Source organism: Cheilinus undulatus, linkage group 1 (assembly GCF_018320785.1).
Source record: "Cheilinus undulatus linkage group 1, ASM1832078v1, whole genome shotgun sequence".
NCBI lineage: Eukaryota > Metazoa > Chordata > Actinopteri > Labriformes > Labridae > Cheilinus > Cheilinus undulatus.
In genome coordinates, this window is record NC_054865.1 from 48,790,457 (window position 1) to 48,812,722 (window position 22,266).

General features: G+C 39.9%; 1 protein-coding gene across 6 annotated transcripts in view; it reads right to left on the reverse strand.

Moving 5' to 3' along the window:
• nav2a (neuron navigator 2a) overlaps positions 1-22,266 on the reverse strand; it is a 249,627-nt gene that overhangs the window by 16,997 nt on the left and 210,364 nt on the right. For 4 of the 6 annotated variants that reach the window (XM_041783529.1, XM_041783537.1, XM_041783520.1 and 1 more), the window contains 8 exons: positions 20,266-20,540; positions 16,043-16,108; positions 13,568-13,612; positions 12,879-13,039; positions 11,533-11,715; positions 8,099-8,151; positions 2,171-2,194; positions 610-684 (listed from right to left, as the gene is read on the reverse strand). In XM_041783529.1, the coding sequence (XP_041639463.1) occupies positions 610-684; positions 2,171-2,194; positions 8,099-8,151; positions 11,533-11,715; positions 12,879-13,039; positions 13,568-13,612; positions 16,043-16,108; positions 20,266-20,540 (882 nt within the window). The remainder of the gene's footprint in view (positions 1-609; positions 685-2,170; positions 2,195-8,098; positions 8,152-11,532; positions 11,716-12,878; positions 13,040-13,567; positions 13,613-16,042; positions 16,109-20,265; positions 20,541-22,266) is intronic. The other 2 variants (XM_041783548.1, XM_041783559.1) reach the window with 2 other exon arrangements.

Sequence of the window (22,266 nt, forward strand, 5' to 3'; positions counted from 1 at the left end):
GTTCTGCCAGATGTGAAATTATACCCTGTGTGAGCAAAGTGCTCTGCGGGAGTTATCTGCTCACTATTTGATGAATATCAAGAAATGTTCTCGCATGTGTTTGGGTGCTTCAGAAGGGACGAGAGCCAAACTTCACAGCTTTTTACGCTGAGACTCCCTTTGTCATTGCAGCATACAATTTAGCCCTATATCGTCAAAATGTTTCTTAAATTACTGCATACGATTTTGATTGCCAACAGTCATTGTAATACATGCATGAACATAAAAATATTGATGCATTTTACGGTAATATCAAGTTAATTTTGGTTGTTTCGTGTATCTCAGGATGGCAGCTCTGGTTTTCCAGTGATAAATTTTAAATTTCTTGAGATCATGAGAACACAGCTAAAATAATCATGTTATAACACTAACACAGAGTCAAACTGCATAAATGGGTGTATTACTTATTTACTTATAGAGATTTAGGGATTTTGGGGAGCTTTGTTGCTCAAAAGGAAAAAAAAAGATTCTATTGAGTGTAGGACGGACTATGTTACTGGCATGATGAACTTTTCAAACATGACAGTTGTAAATGAACTTCTTCAGAAATCTGTGTGTTTGCTGACTCACATTGGCGCTCAATTGTGTTGTCAGGGCAGAAACCTTTTCCTGGGAGGCATCCAGCTCCCGGCGCAGCTTTCGGATCTGAGGACATAAGTACACATTAGGGCTGAGTGACATGGAACAAAAATCTTACTGAGGGAGCTTAAACTTTAAGGCCATACACATATACAGTACATCTAAATAGTCAATCACCAGAATACCAGAATTCTACATGTTCCTATGGGTCTAGTTAAAATCAAACAATATTGAAACGTGTTTGATACCAGCAACAAAGACACAATACAATTAATCCTACACTCTGTGCTGACTGCATGCAAGCATCAGGTATTGCATTGTCTAGCATTGGATGCTTTCTGTCTACAATGTATCCCTTGAAAATTGAACACTCATTGGCTGATGGCCAGCTGATTTGCTCTAAGCATGCTATTGACTAACTGCACTCAGGCTGCCAAAATTAAACTGGTCTAGCCTGGTTACGCTGTACTGCTTGATCTGCAAGCCGCTTCTTGCTACCCTCCTTCACCCCAGCTCCTCCTTTATTCTGCTTCTGACTTAATCTGGGTCATTCTGTTGTCATTGACGCCTGCTCTGCTCTGGGTATTTTGCTGCTTCTCTCCCGGCCTCAGGCTTTCCTTGTAGGCACAGGAAATGCTGTTCCTGCTCGATACTTTCCACGTAGGATCTTGGAAGGGCAAGGGGACCCCAGAACAGCCACGATGCCAAATATGAATAATGGCAATAAATGCAAATGAAGAACAGCTAATAAAGTAAAATATTTATAACTGCAAATCATGTGTTTCTTGACAAAGTAGACCTGACTGAAATATTTGCTGACTGCCTTTTTTTCAAGAGGAAGATGAGACTAAGACTAGCTTGAAATAGATCTTTGATGATTAAAAACTCGATGGAAAGCAGGTTAGTTTTATTCGGTGTGACTAAATCAAGACTAAAATGCTCAAGTCAAAATCTGTGATATTTCTCCATTGTGCACATATTAGGTATGTCAGTAGTTTCATCAGTATATTTTAAATTAATGAAAGTGTTCTTACTTTAAACTATCTTTTTACTGAGCATTAGGGCTAGTATCTTTTACATTTCTTAAATGAACATCATCAAGATAAGCTATATCAATATAAAAGATAGAATCAAGTCTATATTTAGTTTCAAAATGTATTGATATACCTTTAAAAACTTGAAATATTGCACAGTTTTAACACATATTCCAAGGATACAAACCTACTTCATTAAAGCATGCATTAAACACAAACATGCATGATTAAAAAGAAAACTGGGGCAACGGATGAGGGAGACTCCCAGATGAGAGCTCAGATATGTGGAGGTTAAGTGATGAAAAGCACTGGGTTCATAAAAGAGCACATACAGGTGTACACAGGTGTTCAGAAAGGAACAAGAGCCTGCTACAGGGTCACGCACAATACAGTTAACATGTGTAACCAGACACAAGTAGGAAAACGCCCCCATGTTCCAACAAGTCTGGCTTCTGCACACAGAAAATTAAAGAGCTGAGAAAACAGGGGAGAGGGGATGTGGGCGGGATGATGCTTACCTCCGACTGAGACTTCTCCTCGTTCTGTAAAAACAAACATCAGAAGAAGAAAAAATCATTAGAGGAAGTACACCTTTAATGAAAAAGAAGAGCAGCGTGAGCTGCCCGAGGTCACATCAAGCATCATGCACATGACTCTGTTTGATTTATTAGCTCCAGAGAGGAACGCTTTATAAACTGTGGAGATCGTCTGGTGTAAGATGTCTAGAAAGTAGAGATTTCTTCCTGAAGGCATTTCACTGGGATATCCAGGTGTGTGTGTAAGAGAGAGAGCAAGTTCATTGTCTCTATAGGCAGCTCACTGAACAATAGTAAGAAAAGACAGGCAGGAAAACACATACAGAGAGAGAGTGGGCAAAACAAACGCTTGCACGAACACAACACACCCAGCCGTTAGTGCTGCTGTTTGGCAAAACACGGAAACATGTAACACCCATATTTACATGTAAACAAGCTACACCTGCACTCAGACTGCATCTGGAAATGTTTTATTAAAACACTGCAGCTGTTTGTGCCACTTATTTCTGTTATGTAGTCAACTGGACGTTCTATTTATAGACTAAAATCTGGCTAGCTTACTGACTCACTGGATTTAGGTACTAAACTTTTATGTAGGGCTGTTGAGCCATTAAAGTTCTTTAACTGTAATTGACTGCTGTATTTCAATGGTTAATCATAACTAATAACAGTTTAAATTATAACTATTTTATATTCTCAAACATTTTTGCAAGTCTATATTTACTATATAAAGCACTTCTTCCCAGTGTATTTAACTGAGGATCATGCAAAGATGCAAAGCGATGACCGATAATTTCAAGAAATGCTGCAATGCTACACCAGTGTGGTCTGACACCATGACTTAGTGCTAGGAGACAGCTTCTTCCATGCTTATTGTGTCAAATACATGGTTCAACACTGTTATACATAAAGAATTATGCAGGAGTGCATGTACAAAATGACTCCCTGAAATGTTGAGCTGTCTTTTCCGTCAGTAGCCCAGTTTGAATTAACTATACACTGTGAATTTCAGGCTTCCCATGAAAATAGTGTGACATCTAGCATTCCAATTTCAAACGGGACTGTGCCACTTTGTATTCACAAGCCTTTGACAGCTTTGAGCGGAATAGATTTGCCTCCATGTTAACAGAAGTCAGAGTATAACCCACTTCAGACACAGATATTTTTAAAGCACAGCTAGTGTCTCTATGTTAAATGGGCTGACAGGGTCTACTGAGTGAGGAAAGTGAAGAAAATCTTCCTGGTAGACACACCTGGTGCCTTGTCATCTCCCTCCCTTCTTGTTCCTCACCCTTTTCAATGCAAGAGAGAGAGGAAAAAATGTTGTGCCATGTCGCACTGCTTCACCCTGCATCTTCTTACATTGCTTGCAAGGATACTATATAGAAATCAATGGAATTGAGCTTTTTTGTTTTGCTAATGCTAGCTTGCATCAGTGCAACATCCTTATTTCCTATCGGAGAGCAGGGAGACAGTATAGTATGCAGTATTGGGTGTAAAGCGCCCCTATTAATGTGCACCTATGCAACACTCACTGATTCAGGTGACTGACACATCAGCTCGAGTCCATGAAGGAGGAAGGGGAAAACGGCAGAGTAGTTCAAATAAGGACATCGTCAGATGCACAGAGACATGAACACTATTTTGGATTTTTCAATGAATTCTTTCTCACAGGCAAATCCAAAGAAGAAACTGGAGCATATGACCCACTTTATAAAATTTAATCAGGTGCAGAGGTCTAACATTTCGACATCTTCATCAAAGTCAATACCTGGTTTTGACTCTGATGAAGACTCAATCAATCAATATTTGTTTATATAGTGCCAATTCATAACCACAGTTATCTCAGGACACTTGACAAACATGGCAGGTCTAGACCTTACTCTTTATTGTGGCCAATTATAATAGAAGTGTTATCCTTTCATATTATTATAAAGATATACATAATCATAATAAAGACCAGCATTAATCACCATAAGCACAGCTCTAGCAGTATTTAGCCCTGTTACAGTGGTGACACAAACCTTCCCAAACTAAAGCAGGACTGTTAAGTAGACCAGACTCAGCTCTCAACTCAGGTTGACAGCTCTCTGCTGAAGCTGCACTGGGGTGCTAAAGGCCTAGTAGGGGGGTAGAGGGGAGAAAAGCAAAAAGAGGAGAGGGACAAGGGAAATGGCAAAACATCATATGAAAGACAAATTCAAGGCTGCTCAAGCCATGAAATGGTCTTCCATTTTTATGAAATCGCTATAAATATATTTATGATGGCAGCAATATGTGAAAATTTGCTGTAACAGCTATGACTGGTAGAGAACAGAACAAAGCAGTATTAGCATTAGCATCTAGGATGGTAATGAAATGGGGAGAACCATTATTAATAGATAAAGCAGTGAAGTAGTATTGCTCTTTGATTGATTATACTGTTCTAGCAATGCATTAAAACATCTGTCCTCTTCTACTGATAGCACTGCAAAAAGTGACTCAAGCTCCAGTTCCTTTGGCTTTGCCTGTGAGAAAGAATTCATTGAAACAACTTTTGTACGTTACTGGTCGACTCTGAGAGCACAGAGCTCCACCTGTGGAGGGGCTAAAATGCACAACACTTCCTCTTTATGGATTTTTATGTGTATGGGATACATTCCCCAAAAATGTTGCTGAAAAAAGTGTAGATATTGAGTGTTCCTTGATATATGCAGGCATGGAGAATTTTGTAAAATAAATGCTTTTTTGTCAGGGTTTTTCCAACTTTTTTGCATCAATTTGGTAAAATTTTCCATTTTGCTTTTACACAATGGTGTCTTAACTGTGCTATAGAGAAATAAAAACCCTCCATCATTCTTATCTAGAACTGCCTTCTTTTAAAAATGCAAAGCTTAGTTATTATACCTATTAGGTCCTACTCATCCCAAATAACTAGGAGATCTCAAAAATGCATACCAAATAAAAGCTCAGGTCTCAGGAGGTGAAAAGTTTCTTGATATTTGATCATATATAAGTACAACCATGGGATTCCTGAACACTGTTTACTATGCAAAAGAAGCAGAGCAGCATAACATCCAGCTATTAATGATTTTTGCTGTCGCTCCACCTCCAAACCGCTGAGCTCTTAAACATGTTTCACCAGCCTGTCGTGTCAGTCTGACTACTGTATGGCGTCAAAGTGTGTGAGCACATGTGCTCTGTAACGTAAGTAGATGTTTTACAAAGTGGCATCTGTCCACACATACTCTGCACACCCAAACAGAGCTGTCAGTCAAACGCACACACCCGCATAACCAGCTGATCCTACACGCACAAACAGAGTCTGTTTGTCAGACACAGAGACAAAACACTGAGAGCTTACTCTGATGAAATCTAGTGAGCTCTATGCATCATGACAGAGGCAGAAAAAAGTTTCTGTTTTAAAGAAAAAAGTTGTTGTTGAACATAAGCAATGGCAAAAACAGAAAAAACAAAGTCTAGAGTGTAAAACAGGCAGTAAAACATTTTTTTTTTTTTCTAGGCAATACCCTAGAGTTTTAAAAGAATACAGACCAGCCAGCTCTACATGAAAAAACAAACAAATAAGAAAGAAATACCCACACACAGGTTTTTTATTTAAAGCTCTATTCCTCTAATGCTCTTTATCCATTCCTACCGTTTGTTGCCAGGATGTGACAGTGCCCGTCATCGATAAAGTCGCCATCATTTTGCCTCCTCTGCTCTGATTAAAGCCTGTCTCTCTCTCTCTCTCTTTAAGCTCTGAAGCACCAGCAGTGCAGAGCAACGCTCTACTGCCTTAGAGTTTCTCTGCTACACCTGCCCAGGTGAGTAAACCAGCCCACAGAGGAGGGAGGAGCTATGTTGAAAGGACTAGGCTGTGATTGGCTGCTGTGGGCTGTCTTCAGAAGGTTTGTTCTTAGAGCCAAAGGTAGACTTTTTTTCTCACCAAGTGTTTGAGTCAGACATCTAAATGGATTAAAGAGTAAATGTAAAACAGAAGATTTGCCAACTGAAGTTGTCAATATTTCATAATTCCTCAGACAAAAGAACAAACCGGTTGCTCTTGTTTCTATGTGGATTTTGCAACCACATGAACTCTAGAAAGTCTGCTGCTTTGTAAGACAAGTTGGTACAAATAGATTTGAGAACTGTTTAATACACAGTACTCAAGTCATCCAGAGTCTTATTCTGTTTTGTTCTTATTCTTGGTCTCTGATTTAAATGATAAAGGAGAGCAAGAAATACTGCACAAAGCAGTTTAGATCCAGGTTTACTGTAAACATCCATACCAAAGAGTCAGGTAATACATACTTGTTGTTTTAAGATCTTAATGGTTGTTCCTTCTTGTCCTTATCTTTAAAATTTATGACAAATTTATTAAAAGAGAAATGGATAGGAAATGTGGGGAAAACAATAATATCCGTGGCTAAAATTGTGGTCACACACAGCAAAAGCTCAAACCTATGAAGTGCATTTGTACAACGTCTAGTCAAAAATATCTGATCTGCAGGGGTGGCCATGTGCACTCAGTCTATGTGGATAGGTCTCATTCAGGCTTGTGCATCTGAACAATGCAATCCTCAACTCTGCTTTGCAAAACTCCCTGGGATCAGGCATGAACAGCCTTGTTCAAATCTACCCAAAATTCTCTATTGGATTGAGGTCTTGGCTTTGACTCTACCACTCCATAACATAACATATGCTTCTGGTCATCGTCTTGCTGGAAAATAAATTTTCTCTCAAGCTGTAGTTCTCTTGCAGACTGAATACGATTTTCCATTTCAAGCCTTCCAGGGTTGGCTGCCAAGAAGCATCCCCACAATATGATGCTGCCACAACAGCTCTTCACAGTAGGGATGTGCAGCGTTTGATGTCCACAAAACATAGCATCTTGTCAGATAGCCAAAAAGCACCAGTTTGGTCTCACCCAACCAAAGAACTTTCTCCAACCTGACCATGGATTCTCCCACATGTCTTTGGTGGAACACTAGTAGATATTTTTATGTGAGTTTTCTTCAACAGCATCTTTCTCTTTGCCACACTCCCATAAAGCTTTGACTGGTGAAGAACCAGAGCAGCAGTTGTATGCAGAGTCTCTCCCATCTCAGCTGCTGAAGCTTGTAACTCCTTCAGAGTAGTCTTAGTGGGCTCTCTCACTAGTTTCCTTATTGCACAGTCACTCAGCTTGTGAGGACTGCCTGATCCAGGCAGATTCACACATGTGCCATAATCCTTCCATTTGTTGATGAGTGATTTAATCGAACTCTCTGGGATGTTCAGAGCCTTGGAAATTATTTTGTATCCATCCCCTGACTTATACATTCCAATCACATTTTCTCTGAGCTGCTTGGAGTGTTGTTTTGTCTTCCTGGTGTAATGGTAGCCATGAATACTGGCCAACTAATGACTGGATCTTCCAGACACAGACAATCACTTGAGACACTCTCTGCACTCAGGTGATCCCCATTTTACTAATTGAGAGATTACTAGCACCAGTTAGCTGGACCTCTGTCGAATTAGGTCACTCACTTTAGAGGGGGTGAATATTTAGGTGGTCACTTATTTAACCTTAAATATTTGTGTTTAACTGACATTACTTTGGTTGGATACTTGATGGTTGACTGACCAGCATGGAACTGGTCTGGTTGCTTGAGAAGTGCCCCATAAGCAAGGCACTGCTCCTCAAAAATACTCAGGTGCTCTTTCGTGTGCTTGCCCTGACAGCTTTCCATTGGTGCAGTTTATCATCTTTTCTTATTATTGTTTTCAAGCATCTTCAGATAAAGTTTGTTTTGAAATGCATTGATTTATTGTGGAAAATGTACCCAAGAATTAATGCATGCTGAAAAAAGCCTCTATACTGGAGGATTAGTGAGGAATGCACATGGTATCCAGCTTCATTTGACTTTTGATATTTTATGTACTTACAGTGGAGTAAATGGAAGATGTGCTGGAGACCAGAGACAGTGATGATCCATGAACTAAAAAGACAAAAACAACAAGTAAAAGTAGGGATTAGTCAGCACATCTGTACTCCAAACACTCATTAAAAACAGACCCCCCACAGTCCTCTACTCCAAACCACCCAGCCTGCTCCAACCCTGCCTCCTGCACACCGTTCCTCCCAGTATTTCCACGCCGTCTCCCTGCCCCCTCCCGCAGCTCTGCAGTCATAAAGATAAAACTCCTTCACTCATGTCACAGCCGGGCTGTGTCGCAATAATAACAGCCGCAGCATTACTGCGCTAATGACTCAGCTGCTAATCACACATCAGAAGCCGAGGACACAATGACCATTTTGTTTGCTGACAGGGAGCAGAACAGGACAGATCAGCACAGATCAGCAGTGTGATGTCAGCGACCACACGGAGAGGCTGGGCCCATTTTATTTCATTACATTATTTCATTAGTTTATTGAACTCACATTTATCTAAATTTGGTCTAGACAGTGAGGTGTGACTGAGCAGACATGGAATGAAGAATATTAATCAATATTCCCTGATCTCATCAATCAGTCTGTGCAGGATTTAGTCATTGTTTTAAGACATGCATCGACAAGAGCTGAAAGAATCACTTTTATTCATCTTCAGCTGAAGGAAAATAAACTGGCCATCAGTGTCTAAGAGATAAAAACATGTGTTTTCACTGGTATTAGCTGAAGAAGAGCGGGAGGGTTTGAGGGCAGAGGATGAGGTGACAGAGTGTGGTGGTGTTACTCTCACTGAGGACAAAGTGTTGGGCGGATGATGTGACTTTTGTCCTGTCAATCAACCAACGGTCAGGTAACTCAACACCTCAGCGACATAGACGCAGAGTGCATGCCCTCACAGACCTACATACTCAGAGCCAACACGCACACAAAGAGAGGGAAAGTCATGTTGTAGGATTCTTGTATGTCATCACTTCTCTCTCACGCCTCTCACTGTGATCCCTGTAATTATCTCCTCTCCTGAAAGGGAAGACAGCGTCATGGAGCTGGAAAAGACTGGAGCACAAATGCTGCTGGGGGGTGAAGTAATAAAAAGTTTGGGTCTGGGTTATTGTGCATGTGCATGTTACTTGTGTTTGCGCGGCTTTCCAATAAAAGAAGCATTTATCAGGCATCGATCTAACATTCTATTCTACTTTGTAATTAACCCTTATTGATTTCTTAATGAAATTTAATGATTTGATGAACTTAAATGAATTATTTTATCATCTTTGTTTTGAAAATCTTGTTAATGACTCAGATTTTTTTTTTGGCAAATTCAGTTAAGTTAAATTGTTTTTTAATTCTGTAAAAATACTCACTTCAGTTCAGTTTTATTCATTATAGTGTTAGTTCAAGTTTTCTGCATTATGCAGGTTTGTCAAAGGTGTAACCCAGAGAAAATAATCACACAATTTTAAAGAAATATTCAAATACTGTTGAGTTTTACTTCTATCTAAGCCTAACCTTACAGCATTAGGGAAGACCATGACTTTTCTAAAAATTCCCTGAAGGTGATTGGACTAAAAACTCTTTCAGTGACATTTATGAAGGGCCAATCAGAGCGACAAGAAAGAATGAGGTATTAGGCATGCTAAACTCAAGTTCTAACCTGAGCTATACAAGGTAGTACAACTGAACCCCACCCCAGTAGCCCTGGCACACTTGGGGCTTTTCCAATGCATTGAGCCCATTGGCTCGACTTGGTTTGACTCAGTACAGCAGCCCAGCGTGATTTTGCTTTCCACCATTACTGAGCTACCCATCTGAGGGCACATCTAGGGCTGATGATGTGGCACTTTGAGTGGATGGCGTTAAATAGCTGTGCTTCAGGTAGCATTGTTTTGTTCTGCCAGAATAAGAGAAAACACCCATTGTTTCAACTTCAAAGTTTCTTCTTCTAAAGGTAATCCAGCAGGTATTTCAAAGTTTGGTGCAGCAGTTGTTACTTCAACACGGCTGTGAGGCATCCCTGAATGATGACGAACTGCTGTAACGTCAACACATTGTGCTTGGAAGGGGGCAGGTGTGCTTGGGCCCTGCTCTAGAGCAGGACCATTCATAGTGCAGTAGGGGCTAGACCAGCACAGCCAAACTGGTAATGGAAAAGTAAATCAAAGTAAGTGGCTTGGTTTGGATCGGCATGGTCAAAAGTTATAGTGGATAACCCCAACACCTTTTCTGTCATGGCAAAGCTTCCGATGCTGTTCTTTGCTCTTTATTTCATAAAGAAATGTGGTCCAGTTCTGATAAAACTGCAACTATACTATAGCTACATCCGAGCTAAACGCTACACCGCTGACAGCCGTTGCTATGAGCCTTCAGTACAACTAAACCCCCCCCTTAGATACAGCCTGATTCTCCTCAAATGACCATAATTGGTCTGAACTGTTTTTGAGTCAGGCACAATTGCTGTAGACTTGAACTTTGCAAGAGGGATTTTCCTAATGACTGACATGGAGTCTGGCAAATCTATCTGCCTTGCAAGGTTAATAAGGCTACTCATATCTGATATTTGAATACAACCCAAGACCTAACAGGTCACTGTGTGAAGTACATTGGTCCATCTTAGATTCCAAAAGTATGGGTGGCCAGGGATGGGGTTCAGTCCCCCAACCATCAAAAAAAATGAATATTAAACCCTGCTTTTCTGCCGGTCAAACTTTTGTCAGGGTTGCATGTGCTGATGGCTCTATGCAGAGTTGTTTCAATGGAACAGAAAATGGTAAGGTGAGGGAAAAGTTAGACAACTTCTCAAAGACATTTATTGATCTTAACCATAGTGATGGATGCTGCCTCTGCTAAGAGTCATGTCTTATAAACCAGGAAAAAAGACTGAACTTACTACATACATGAAAAAGCTTTTATGCTTACTGAAAAGCATTGCTTTTCTACTAAAAATTGCTCTTAGCAATATTTAAGTGCAGAATATCACATCTATCACTAATACTAGGTGCTCTGTGCCCATTTTCTGCCTCTGATTCAAAGCATTGTGTTTCTACGGCTCTGAGGATTGAATCGATTCCAGCAAAGTAAAATCGCCTGAGCGCGGAATCCGCCTGCTGGTGGGAAAAGCCCTGCTGGATACTTTTCCTCATAAACAAGCTTATGAAAAAACAAAGGCACACTAAAGCTGATTATGGATTTCTGCAGGGATGGAGGGCTTTTCTTAGAGGAGCGGGTGTAATCCCTCCTAATTTTCCCTAAACAAATGGAATAATCATTCTTTTGGCACAATGATGTGGAAAAAGAAAGATGGAGGGGGGCTTCAGAGTCATAGAAAGATTGAGAAAGGATTACACCTCATTTCAGATTTAGCAAACATGAAGAGGAAAACACAGCCTGGACTCACACAGACTCACTGAATATTCATCATCCATCCGTCTCCTCTTACCTTCCTCGAAGCCATCCCTGAAGGAGCCCGACCTGCTCATGGTGCGAGTCTTCTCATCGAGTGACATGCACGAGTTTCTCAGTCGGTTGTCACTGCACGGGTCAAAAGAGACGTCCTGATTGGTCAGGCTGTTGTTGCGCATGCCGGCAAGGTTGATCTGAGCTGTTGAGGTCGGGCTGGAGGCTGTGGAAATCAGAGATGGTTCAAGTCAGGTCAAGATTTTTTATTGCTGGTGTTCTTGATTTACCGTGTAGTTTATAAAGCATCTTAATACCTAAAAAAATGACAGCATGGTTTCCTGTAATCCACTGCAATCTCCTTAAACTGCCTTAAAATGCAACTGTTCCAGTACTGAGAGACAATTCAGGCTCCTGTATTCTACTTCAATATTATTATTCAACCTTTTTCATATATGTTTGGTATTTAATTTTGATTACTGTACAGATCCTTCTCTTTATCTTTATTGACCTAACCTACTTGTACATATCTCATATCTTAGATTTATCTCTTTAAGTTCCCCATTTCATCACACTCAAAGTGAAATATTCAAAGACATTTTTGTTTTAATTTTGATGATTATGGCTTCCAGCTCACAAAAATAAAATACCCACTATCTCAAAATTTTAGAATAGTACAAAACATCTGACCAAAAAAAAATATAAGACAGAAATGTTGACTTTCTGGAAAATTCTGCTCATTTATGCACTCTGATTGGTTGGAGCACCTTTTGCACAAATAACTGCATATATGTGACGTGCCATGGAGCCAATCAGTCTGTGGCACTACTGGGGTGTTATGAAACCCAGGTTGCTCTGATAGCAGTCTTCAGCTCGTCTGTATTATCAAGTCTGGTGTCTCTCATCTTCCTCTAGAGATTCTCTACGGGGTTCAGGTCAGACCAGTTTGCTGGCCAATCAGACACATTAAAACCATGGTCAGCAAACCAGTTTCTGGTAGTTTTGGCTTCACTGTGGTCAGGTGCCAAGTCCTGATGTAAAAGGAAATCAGTCTCTCCATAAAGCTTGTCAGCAGATGGAAGTGTGAAGGTCTCTAAAATCTCCTTGTAGATGGCTGACAGCGTTTACTCTGCCGTAATCATCAAAATTTAAACAAAAAAGTCTTGAAATGAAGTTCTTTCAGAGTTTTCATCAGAAGGTTGGAGTAGCAGGAATTCCTCCCATAATTCTCTGCTACCAACACCTCATCACAGCAAACAGCTCCTGATTGTCCTTAACTTTAAACAGCTATCTTGGGTTTAGTGTGATGAAATGCAAACATAAACTAAACATTGACTGTTCACTGAGTTTTGAAAAATGACTGATTACTGGTGATGTATGAAGGCATACCAAGCTGTCCAAAGTTGAAGCGAGTGCCTGAGGGGGAAGTGAGGCTGGAGCCAGGGGAGAATGGGGAGTTGCTGGCCGAGTCCTGAAGCCCGCTGGTGGAGTGGGAGCGCAGCCAATCACGGGCCTCCTCGTGGCCTCGCAGCTGAGGTGACGGCCCGTACCTGCGGATAGTAGAAGAGATTAAAGTTTAACTACAAACATAAGAAATGTTAATACAGTTTATATTTCTCAGAGCACAGTGATCTGGATTGAGATTTTTGGATGTTTTACAATCAGCGAGGAGGATTTTTCCCATAAGCAGCCATATTAGTAGCTGTGATCATAAATTAGATGAAACAGATACTGTAACAAGAAAATATAATGGTGGGGACATGGACTGATTCTCAGCTGCAAGCAACAAAAACTGGTGGAAAAAGCAGAACAGATGACAAAGAAAATTTGAACACCAAAATTAAGCCTGCAACAGAGTAGGACGGTGATTCCCCCAAACAACAGTGTGGCATGCCTCTCTCACAGAAGCACAACACAACAGATGTGCTGAGTGCCAAACAAAAACTTCAAAAGCATATAGTTTTAAAAAGCGTGAGCACAAGCCTTGAAGAGTGAATGTAGACGCAGAAATAAAGAAAGACATTTTGGTGAATCAGAGTGCACAAAGCTGAACAGAGCAGCGGGAGTGAGGTCAGTACCTGAGTCCTTTCTTAGGCAGAGTGTTTCTACCACAGTGAGTCCCGCTGTGAGAGAGAAACACTTCAGAGGAGGAAGGAAAAGAAGGCAAGAGGGCAAGGAAATATCTGGCTAATCTAATAACTCTCTTAAAACTTCCTTTATTCACACTAGTTACTGCACAAGAGTATGGTAACACTGCAAAAATATCCTGACCAATTAATGTATAAAAATTTAGACAACATGACAGCTCCCTGAAGGTGAAACCAAAAGCACCCCATCTGGCTGACTTCTCCATGTTAACAGATGGGACAAACTAGAAGGCCAAAATATTTTTACATAAGGTTTATGCTGATTTATCTCATAGCATTCACTTTTCTGGAAAGTTGGCTTTAGCCAAGAATAAAATATGGATTACAACTGCACTGCTATATAAACCCAAATTCCAAAAAGGTGGGACATTGTGTAAAATGTGAATAAAAAACAGAATACAGTGATGTGCAAATTCTTTTCAGCCAATTTTCAACTGAATACAGAGACAATACAATATATTTAATGTTCAAGCTTATAAACTTTTAGGGCTGTCAAGATTAATTACAATAATTGTGGTTGATTAAGATCCACAAATTGTGCACTAATTTTCTTTTAATCGGGATTAAACTTATGCTCTACTGTCTCTGTCAGCACTTTAGTTAATCTACATCAGTGTCTCCCTGCAGCCACAGTGATGTAAAATAAGCCCACACTGCTCCTTTTTGTCTCATTCCCCTTTAAAAACTCACAGACGGCTTAGTGGACAAGTCAGAAGTCATCTACACCTTGTGTTATCAACATTTACCTTTTCACTGTTCACTTATTTACATAAAATTACAAGTTCCATTACAAGTTCCTTTTTCCTGTAGTTAGTTCATGTTTGACCTTCAATCAAGCAGATCTGGGGTAAATTACTCTTTTTTTAGAGTAGAAAAATGCAACAAAAAAAAAAAAAATAAATAAATAAATAAATAAATAATAATATGCAATTATTTTAAGGTTCCTCATCTTATGTATTATTCAACATACATAAGCAAAAAATCATTATTAGCAAGACAATATTAGATATATTATACAAGGGATGAAAGACTTAAAAAAATATCTAATTAGGATTTTGGCTAATACAGCAAATTTGATATAGATTGTTATACCGAAGGGATATTTTTTTTCACATTATTCTTATGTTGATAAAGAAAATCATATACATGAACGAGAAAAGTTGGATTTAAGTTAATTATTTTGAAAAAAAGACACTTGTATGTATGCATAATGAGTAGAGTATGAAATCTCTGCATCAAAAAAAAAAAAAAAAAAAAAAATATCAAATTGGTATTTTACCATAATGCGATTTAATCTAATTGGCAATTAATTTCCCAGCCCTAGTTTTGATGCCAAAATAGTGGAATTTTAAAATGCAATAAAAAACATTAACTGCAGATTTTTTTTAAAGTAAATCAAGAGTCAGATTTCGAATCTTTTGACAGCATTGCATTACAGAAAAGGTGGAAAAAATTGTGGAATGCTTGAAAAAGCCTGGGACAGTCCACAGGTAAATTACTTGATTGTTACCAAGTGATAATACCATTATTAAGAACAGAAGTAGCATATTTTATGTCCCAGCTTTTTTGGAATAGGGGTTCTTATATGAGATGCAGCCTGTTTGAAGTGTTCTCCCAGACACAATAAGGTCAAACTGTCTTCCAGGGAAGTTTGTAATCCTGTTGACAACCTGTGTAGTACTATAACTCTCAGTGTGCAGTGACAATCTAGAAGTATGGCCCATCAAGTCACAAATAATGCTGCCTACCTCTGCAAGTCACTTAATATGGTTTACTGAAAATATTGAGCATCAGATTCAGCTTTACAGGCCAAATTTGCTTATGCAACAAGTAATATAAAACTGAAAAAGTATAAGAAATTAAGATTTTAATATGGAAAAGCTCCTGTCAGGTATTTGTCTTATGTTTGTTTTTTGTAAGGGATGTTTTCAAATTACTTAGTCAAAATAAGACTTAAATACTTAAAAAGACAGTTTTACCCCTTTAAAACAATATCCTTGATTTAGATTGATATTTTTGCAGTGTAGATACAATACAAACATCCTATTCATCCATGTCTTTGGTAAAATCTGCATTGACACACTCTACCACAAGGTGGCAGTATGTAGACAGTCATAAGAGACCACAGCAGACCACTAAACAAAACACTGAAGCTGCCAACATCCACACAGACACCCTCACATTCACTGTCTCACATGCTCCCATTCATACAAGAGCAAGAGGTCCTAAAATAACCACAAACTACCACACAGAGTGACTCACTGCTACACAAAAAACTATAAAACACAACAGAGCTCGTTTCTGAGCCTCTCTGCGATGCTCTCTGTGTGGCAGCATGTGGCGGTTTATCAGGAACCTCCACAGCCGTCCCATCAGAAGCCTAACAGCGCACACAGGTACGTTTACCTGTCCTGCTTCCGAGGCAGTGTGTTTCGGCTGAATATAGGGCTAGCAGAGGGGGAGGAGAGGGGACTGATGGAGGGAAAACGCACAACAGACACAGAGAAAGAGAAAGATTTAGAGAATGAATAGGACTAAATGCAGCTGCCAGATTCTACTCTACTGAACACAATAAGAGATGAACAACTGTTAGTGATGACCAAAGAATCCGATCGGACAAGAGGCGTTTGATAAAAGAAGAACATCACAGGGACTTTTCACCTGATGTATCACTCTACCTCAGCCATATCTTTTTGTCATCATGACAATGTGTAATATCTACATAATATATGGGTGCATGAGAGTGATTCATCACAAAATCCCCTGCCATCCCCATTAGTGTTGTTATAATGACGGTACATATATGGACAAAAGTATTCAGCTGCCTGACCAATAAGGACTGTAACGGCATTGTATTAAAAGACATACTTCTATATGAAGTTGGCCTCCCATTTACCACTCTAACAGCCTCCATTCTTCTTGGAAGGCTTTCCAGAAGTTTTTGGAGTGTTTCTGTGGGAGTTGTGCCCATTCATTCTGTAGAGCATTTATGAGGTCAGGCCCTGATGTTGGATGAGAAGGCCTGGCTCGCAATCTTCATTCCAGTTAATCCCAAAGGTGCTGGATGGGGTTGAGGTCAGGACTCTGTGCAGGCCAGTTCTTCCACACTATTCATCAAACCATGTCTTTTTTAGTCTTTGCTTTGTGTACTGGGGCACAGCCATGCTGGAATAGAAGAGGGCCTTCCCCAAAGTGTTGCCATAATGTTGGAAGCCAAACATTGTCCAAAATGTCCTGGTATGCTAAAGCATTAACATTACCCTGTAGTCATGCAGGTAATGTTCTCCCGGTATCCTCTAAACCCAGACTCCCATCTGACTGCCAAACAGAAAAGTTGAATTTTGACACTCCACAGAAAATGTTTCCACTGCTTCCCAGTCCAGTGTCAGTGTCCTTTACACCTCTCTAGCTCATGCTTGGCCTTGGGCTTGGTGATGTGAGGCTTGCATTCAGCTGCTCGGCAATGGAAATTCAATCAGTGACGCTCCCGTTGCACAGGTTTTTGTGTTTACATTAATGCCAGCAGAAGTTCAGAACGCCTTAGCTGTGGAATCAGCAGAGCAATGGTGACTTTCACACGCCATGCACCTCAGCAGTCATTGACCCTGCTCTGTCATTTGACATGGTCTTCTGCTCTGCAGCTGATTTGCTGCTGTTCCTAAATGCTTCCACTTTCTAATAATATCACTTACAGTTGACTGTGGAATATGCACCACACTTGAAGTCAGTGAACTCTTCAGCATGACCCAAATGTTTGCAAATTGAGACTACATGGCTGGGTGATTTATTTTACACACCTGGGGCAACAGGTCTGATTGAAACACCTGAATTCATAATTAACAGGTGTGGCCAAATACTTTTGTCCATTTAGTGCATCTGCTGAAAAGAATATACATTTTTTTTCATAGTCAAATTTAGCTCCTACTGCCTTGAATTTCTCATAAATTAGCTCATATAGCCCTGCGTGTCCTGCTTACATGCTCAGCTCATGGGGGAGACAGGAGTGTTTACGGGCTGAAGTTTTCACAAAAAAGTAAAAAAAAAGACGGATGAAACCATTTCAAAAATTCCCAGCATGATTATGTTATTCTGATGATCTTGTTCTCATTCTAATAGACTATACGATACTTTAACAGGCGGCTTGATTCTAGCTGCAACAGCTCAGTTCAGAGAGCTGCGACTGTCGCCAGTGAAGCTGTAGAACAGTCCTGAATCTTTGGTCTGGACTGGGCTTAACAGAGTGCAGCAAGTCTGGTTTTAGTTAAGCTGTTCAGTAGACAGAGCCTTTCTAACTTCTATTTCTGTGTTTTAATCGTTGTATAAAAGCGATATCGCTCTTAAGGCTGAGATATTATTCAATGATGTGATTCAGTCTTCCTTATGCCTATGGCCAATTCATAGCAGTGTTAATATTCAGAACAACATCGCTGCCTTTCTGTGATATTGCTTGAATACAAGTGAAGACAGTGATGTAATGGCCTCAAAGCTACAACTCTAAATGCTATTATGTTTCCACTGAGACATTCCTGTCACATTACATAGTCGACCTGTCAGCGAGGAATCTGCTACAATGACCACAATTACTGTATAATGGACCGAGGACGCCAGGGGATTTTTAAACTCAGCCTGAGTGAGGACAAAACGGCAAACAAGAAGCGACACCTCACCATGAAGGAAGCTTTGTGAATCATGCTGGCTCTGGAGTCTTTGAAAGGATTTTATTTTAAACATGCTAGCAGTAAAGACAGCAGTAGGGTGACCTTTCATTTCAGTTATAGTACCGATATCAAAAACTCCACTCAAGAAGAAGTTTGAGTACGATTTAAGCTTTATCCTTCCACAGCTTATGTGCTTATATTATGCCATTAATAACTTTAGAGAATGTAATGGTTTATCTGAGTAAAGTACGCCTTTCGTTTAATGCTAAGTAACTCATAAAATGTAGCACATGTAAATCTTTGGTACCTGTTGAGCCTGGAGAGCAACAAGGCAATGGCATCAATGTAAAAAAACACAGAGTTAGAACAATGATTGTAGAACTGTGTGGCAAGTCCTGGTGTGCCAGGGTAATCTGTAGAGCCACATTATTACTACAACAAAACAGCATCTTTAAATAACTGTGATAGGTTTTAAAGAGGCTACTTAAGTATATACATGGATGTGGATTGCCTTGACATTTTAGCTTGATCTGAGGACTGCGTGGGCAAAAAAGGTTGAAAACCACTGAGTTTGAGGTGTCAAAGAAAGGCCGCTGCTTTTAATAGTGAGAATGTAAAAATGTACTAAACTTAAAATATGATGCCTTTGTTGATACTTGGTCAACAGTAACGATTTTTTTGTTGCAATTTTCTAATAAAAACATGGGATTTCAGTCGATTAAAAAAAAATGGTCTTATTTCAATTTCCTGACAAAATGTAAAATACACACTTTACTCTTTAAAAAAAAGTATTTTGAAAAAAGGATAAAAGTTACACTGATTTTAAATATTGCATATTTAAATATGCCGTAGAGAAATAAGCGTGCAGTCTAACGTCCTGTGGGTTTGTTGTCTTCCTATGGTCCTGTGTCGATGGTCACAGTCACAGGGGGCTGCTTCCCTCTGCCTGTTTATGCTTTACTCAGGGACTTGGATGCAGTTTATTTATGTGGACATCTTCCTCTCTAACCCTTGCCACCATGTTTGATTACAGAGACAGAAAAGAAAGACTGAAAATAGTTGCACAGTGGCTGAGTTCTGTTGCATGAGTGTAACTAAAGGCAACCCAAGGGGCTCTAAAAAAATAAAGGAAAGACTTTTGTCTAAAATACTTTAAAAAATAAGAGCTAAGTCATCTTAAAGGAATATTCAGTATTTTTGAAGTTGGCCTGTATGAGGTACCTAGCAGTAGTAGTGGCATTAGCCTCCAGTGATTTCAGCGAGCATATCTGTTTGTACCAGCAAGGAAGCTAGGCTATACAGCTTGACAGATGGGTACAGTTTCTCCGTGGAATTTAGCAACTTTTGGATGAAAATGGGCCTCAACACAATGTTAGCTCATATGTTACCCTATTGAAAACCTTTTTTGCATTTTATTTTTTGCCCACAAAGCAGCTGTGTTTTTGTCACTATGTTGCAATGCAGGCTTTAGGTACCAGTTACATGCTCTTGTATTTCAAAATAGTCACAAAAAAGACGCTTTCTGGGTATAAAATAAAATGCTTTAACTACTACTACAACTACTATTGCAATTTCAAGAATACTGAAATATCCCTTTAAGGCTGCAAAACTAAATGGAGAGAAGTCCTAACAGTGGCTGCTCTCGGTCTGAGATTGGTGCTAACGTGCAACGTCTATATTGGCCCATCTACCCTGAAAGTTTCCTTTATATAACATACAAAAAAAAAGGTCAAGTTGGGTAGACTTGGCCAAGTACTTTGACCTCTTTTTTGACTTCTGCAAGGAAAGATTTGTTATGATAGATTGAAATAATGCTAAAAAATAACAATCAACCCTGAGCTGTGAACTAGATGGCAATTCAACTGGTGGTAACTTAAGCTAATACAATCACATTTCAAAGATCAAACACATAAGGCATCAATTTTTGGAAAAATGAACAGTGAGTAATCTCCCACCCTTATGCATCCTCACCTCTCAGACATGCCCGTCTTCACGCTGCCTGTGCGACCAAGAGCAGACAGCGTGTCCTCCCTGTGGGTGCCGTGGCTGGCGCTGCCCAGACTCATGTCGATGGACTCACTGCTGGTGTGCATGCTGCTGACGGAGGGGAATCCCATGCTGCCCGTCCCACCGTGTCCACCCAGCGTGCTCTCCCTGCTCTGGGCGGAGGAGCTGCTGAAGGTGGTGCCCCAGGTCAGGCTGTTGGAGGGACCGGTGGAGGAGTAGACTGAGCCGGGACTGGAGGCCTGTGAACGGAAGAGAGGACATAATTAAAAGTAGTCATGGTAACAGTGCAGAAGGGGGACTTGAGAAAGGGTCAAACATAATGCCAAAAAATAAAACAAAAAGTAAGAGTTTGCTGCTCTTTTGTGTGATTTATGTTATTAGAAGCAGAGTACTTTAGATAACCTGACATTTTAACGTGGTTAAAGAAAGTATGGTTCGTTTCTTTTGTCTATTTTCTGACTCACAAGATTGATGAAGAAAAGACAGGAGTAACTAGAAAAGCACTTGGAGAGCATAGACCTCCGCCAATAGCCCTACCTCCCAATAGTACAGAATCTTTTAAAAAATTCCTGGATCCAGATGGTGATCACTCCCAAAATCTAATCAGTTCTTACTTATGGTATTTCTGACATTTCCTGAAAATTTCATCAAAATCCATCCTTTTTGAGTTATGTTGCTAACAAACAAACTGATAAACGAACAAACCCACCCGATCACATAACCTCCTTGACGGAGGTAAAAATAACAAAAACAGGCAGGTCCGGTCGTAAAACATTTTGAGCTTAAACTTTTGAACCCATCTATACTGTCTGTCAAAACACGACTTCTGCTCAAAAACAATAGCTGATGCGTCACTTTATGATTAAGAACCACACTGAGTAAGTCTTCTGAGTCATGGGAAGGTTAATGTCTGGGCATGCTCTTACTTTTCCGCTCTGCTGTGATATGTAGCCTACAGTCAATCGAACAAGTACCCACTCAGCATATCTGCACCTCTCCTGAATGAGCACATTAGTTATTTAATAAGTTTGACAGGTTGGCGGTGTTAGTCATTCAAGAACATCAACCTTGTGTCTCCACCAAAGCCTCGTCATCACAAACTCCTTCCCATGTCATCAACACAAACTCAATTATCCCTAAGCCCAAAGGTAAATCATTTTCCTAATCTTCAAGACAAATATTACACTGTTGACTGATTGCTTCCTTGAAACTTTACACCTAAAGGGTTCTTCAGTTGAGTTGTGAGAAATCATGCATCATTGAATTTAACTGGTTTGTCACATATTCAACATCCCAAACATGACCTGGCATAAACTGAGGTAAGAACTGCCAGATTAACTTGTGTAAATTGCACCATAAACCCAGTTTTGCTATGAGCTGAATGATCAGATCAGCATACAGAAATGCTCACAGCGACCGTGGCTGCATGCTGATGTTAAACAGGAAATTTTTCCCATGCTAATTCTCTTTGCCTATAGAGGTGATACTTGCTGATATATCATCTGTAAATATTGGTATAATACACCAGTTGTAACTCTCAGCCTATATTAGCTGTAAATATTGGCCCGTATCAGCTGTGAATATTAGCCCATATTGGTTATAAAAGTTGGGCTGTATCATCTGTGAATGTTGGCTTATATTGGCTGTGAATGTTGGCCTGTAACAGCTTGAATATTGGCCTATACCAGTTGTAACTATCAGTCTATATCAGCTGTAAATATCGGCAGGTATAAGCTGTAAATATCAGCCTATATAAGCTTGAAATATTGGCCTGTATCATCTGTGAATATGGGCCTATATTGGCTGAAAATATTGGCCTGTATCATCTGTGTATATGGGTTTATACTGGCTGAAATTATTGGCCTGTATCACTGTGTTAATATTGGCCTGTATTAGCTGTAAATATTGGCCAATATTGGCTGTTAATATTGGCCTGTATCATCTGTGAATATTGGCCTATATTGG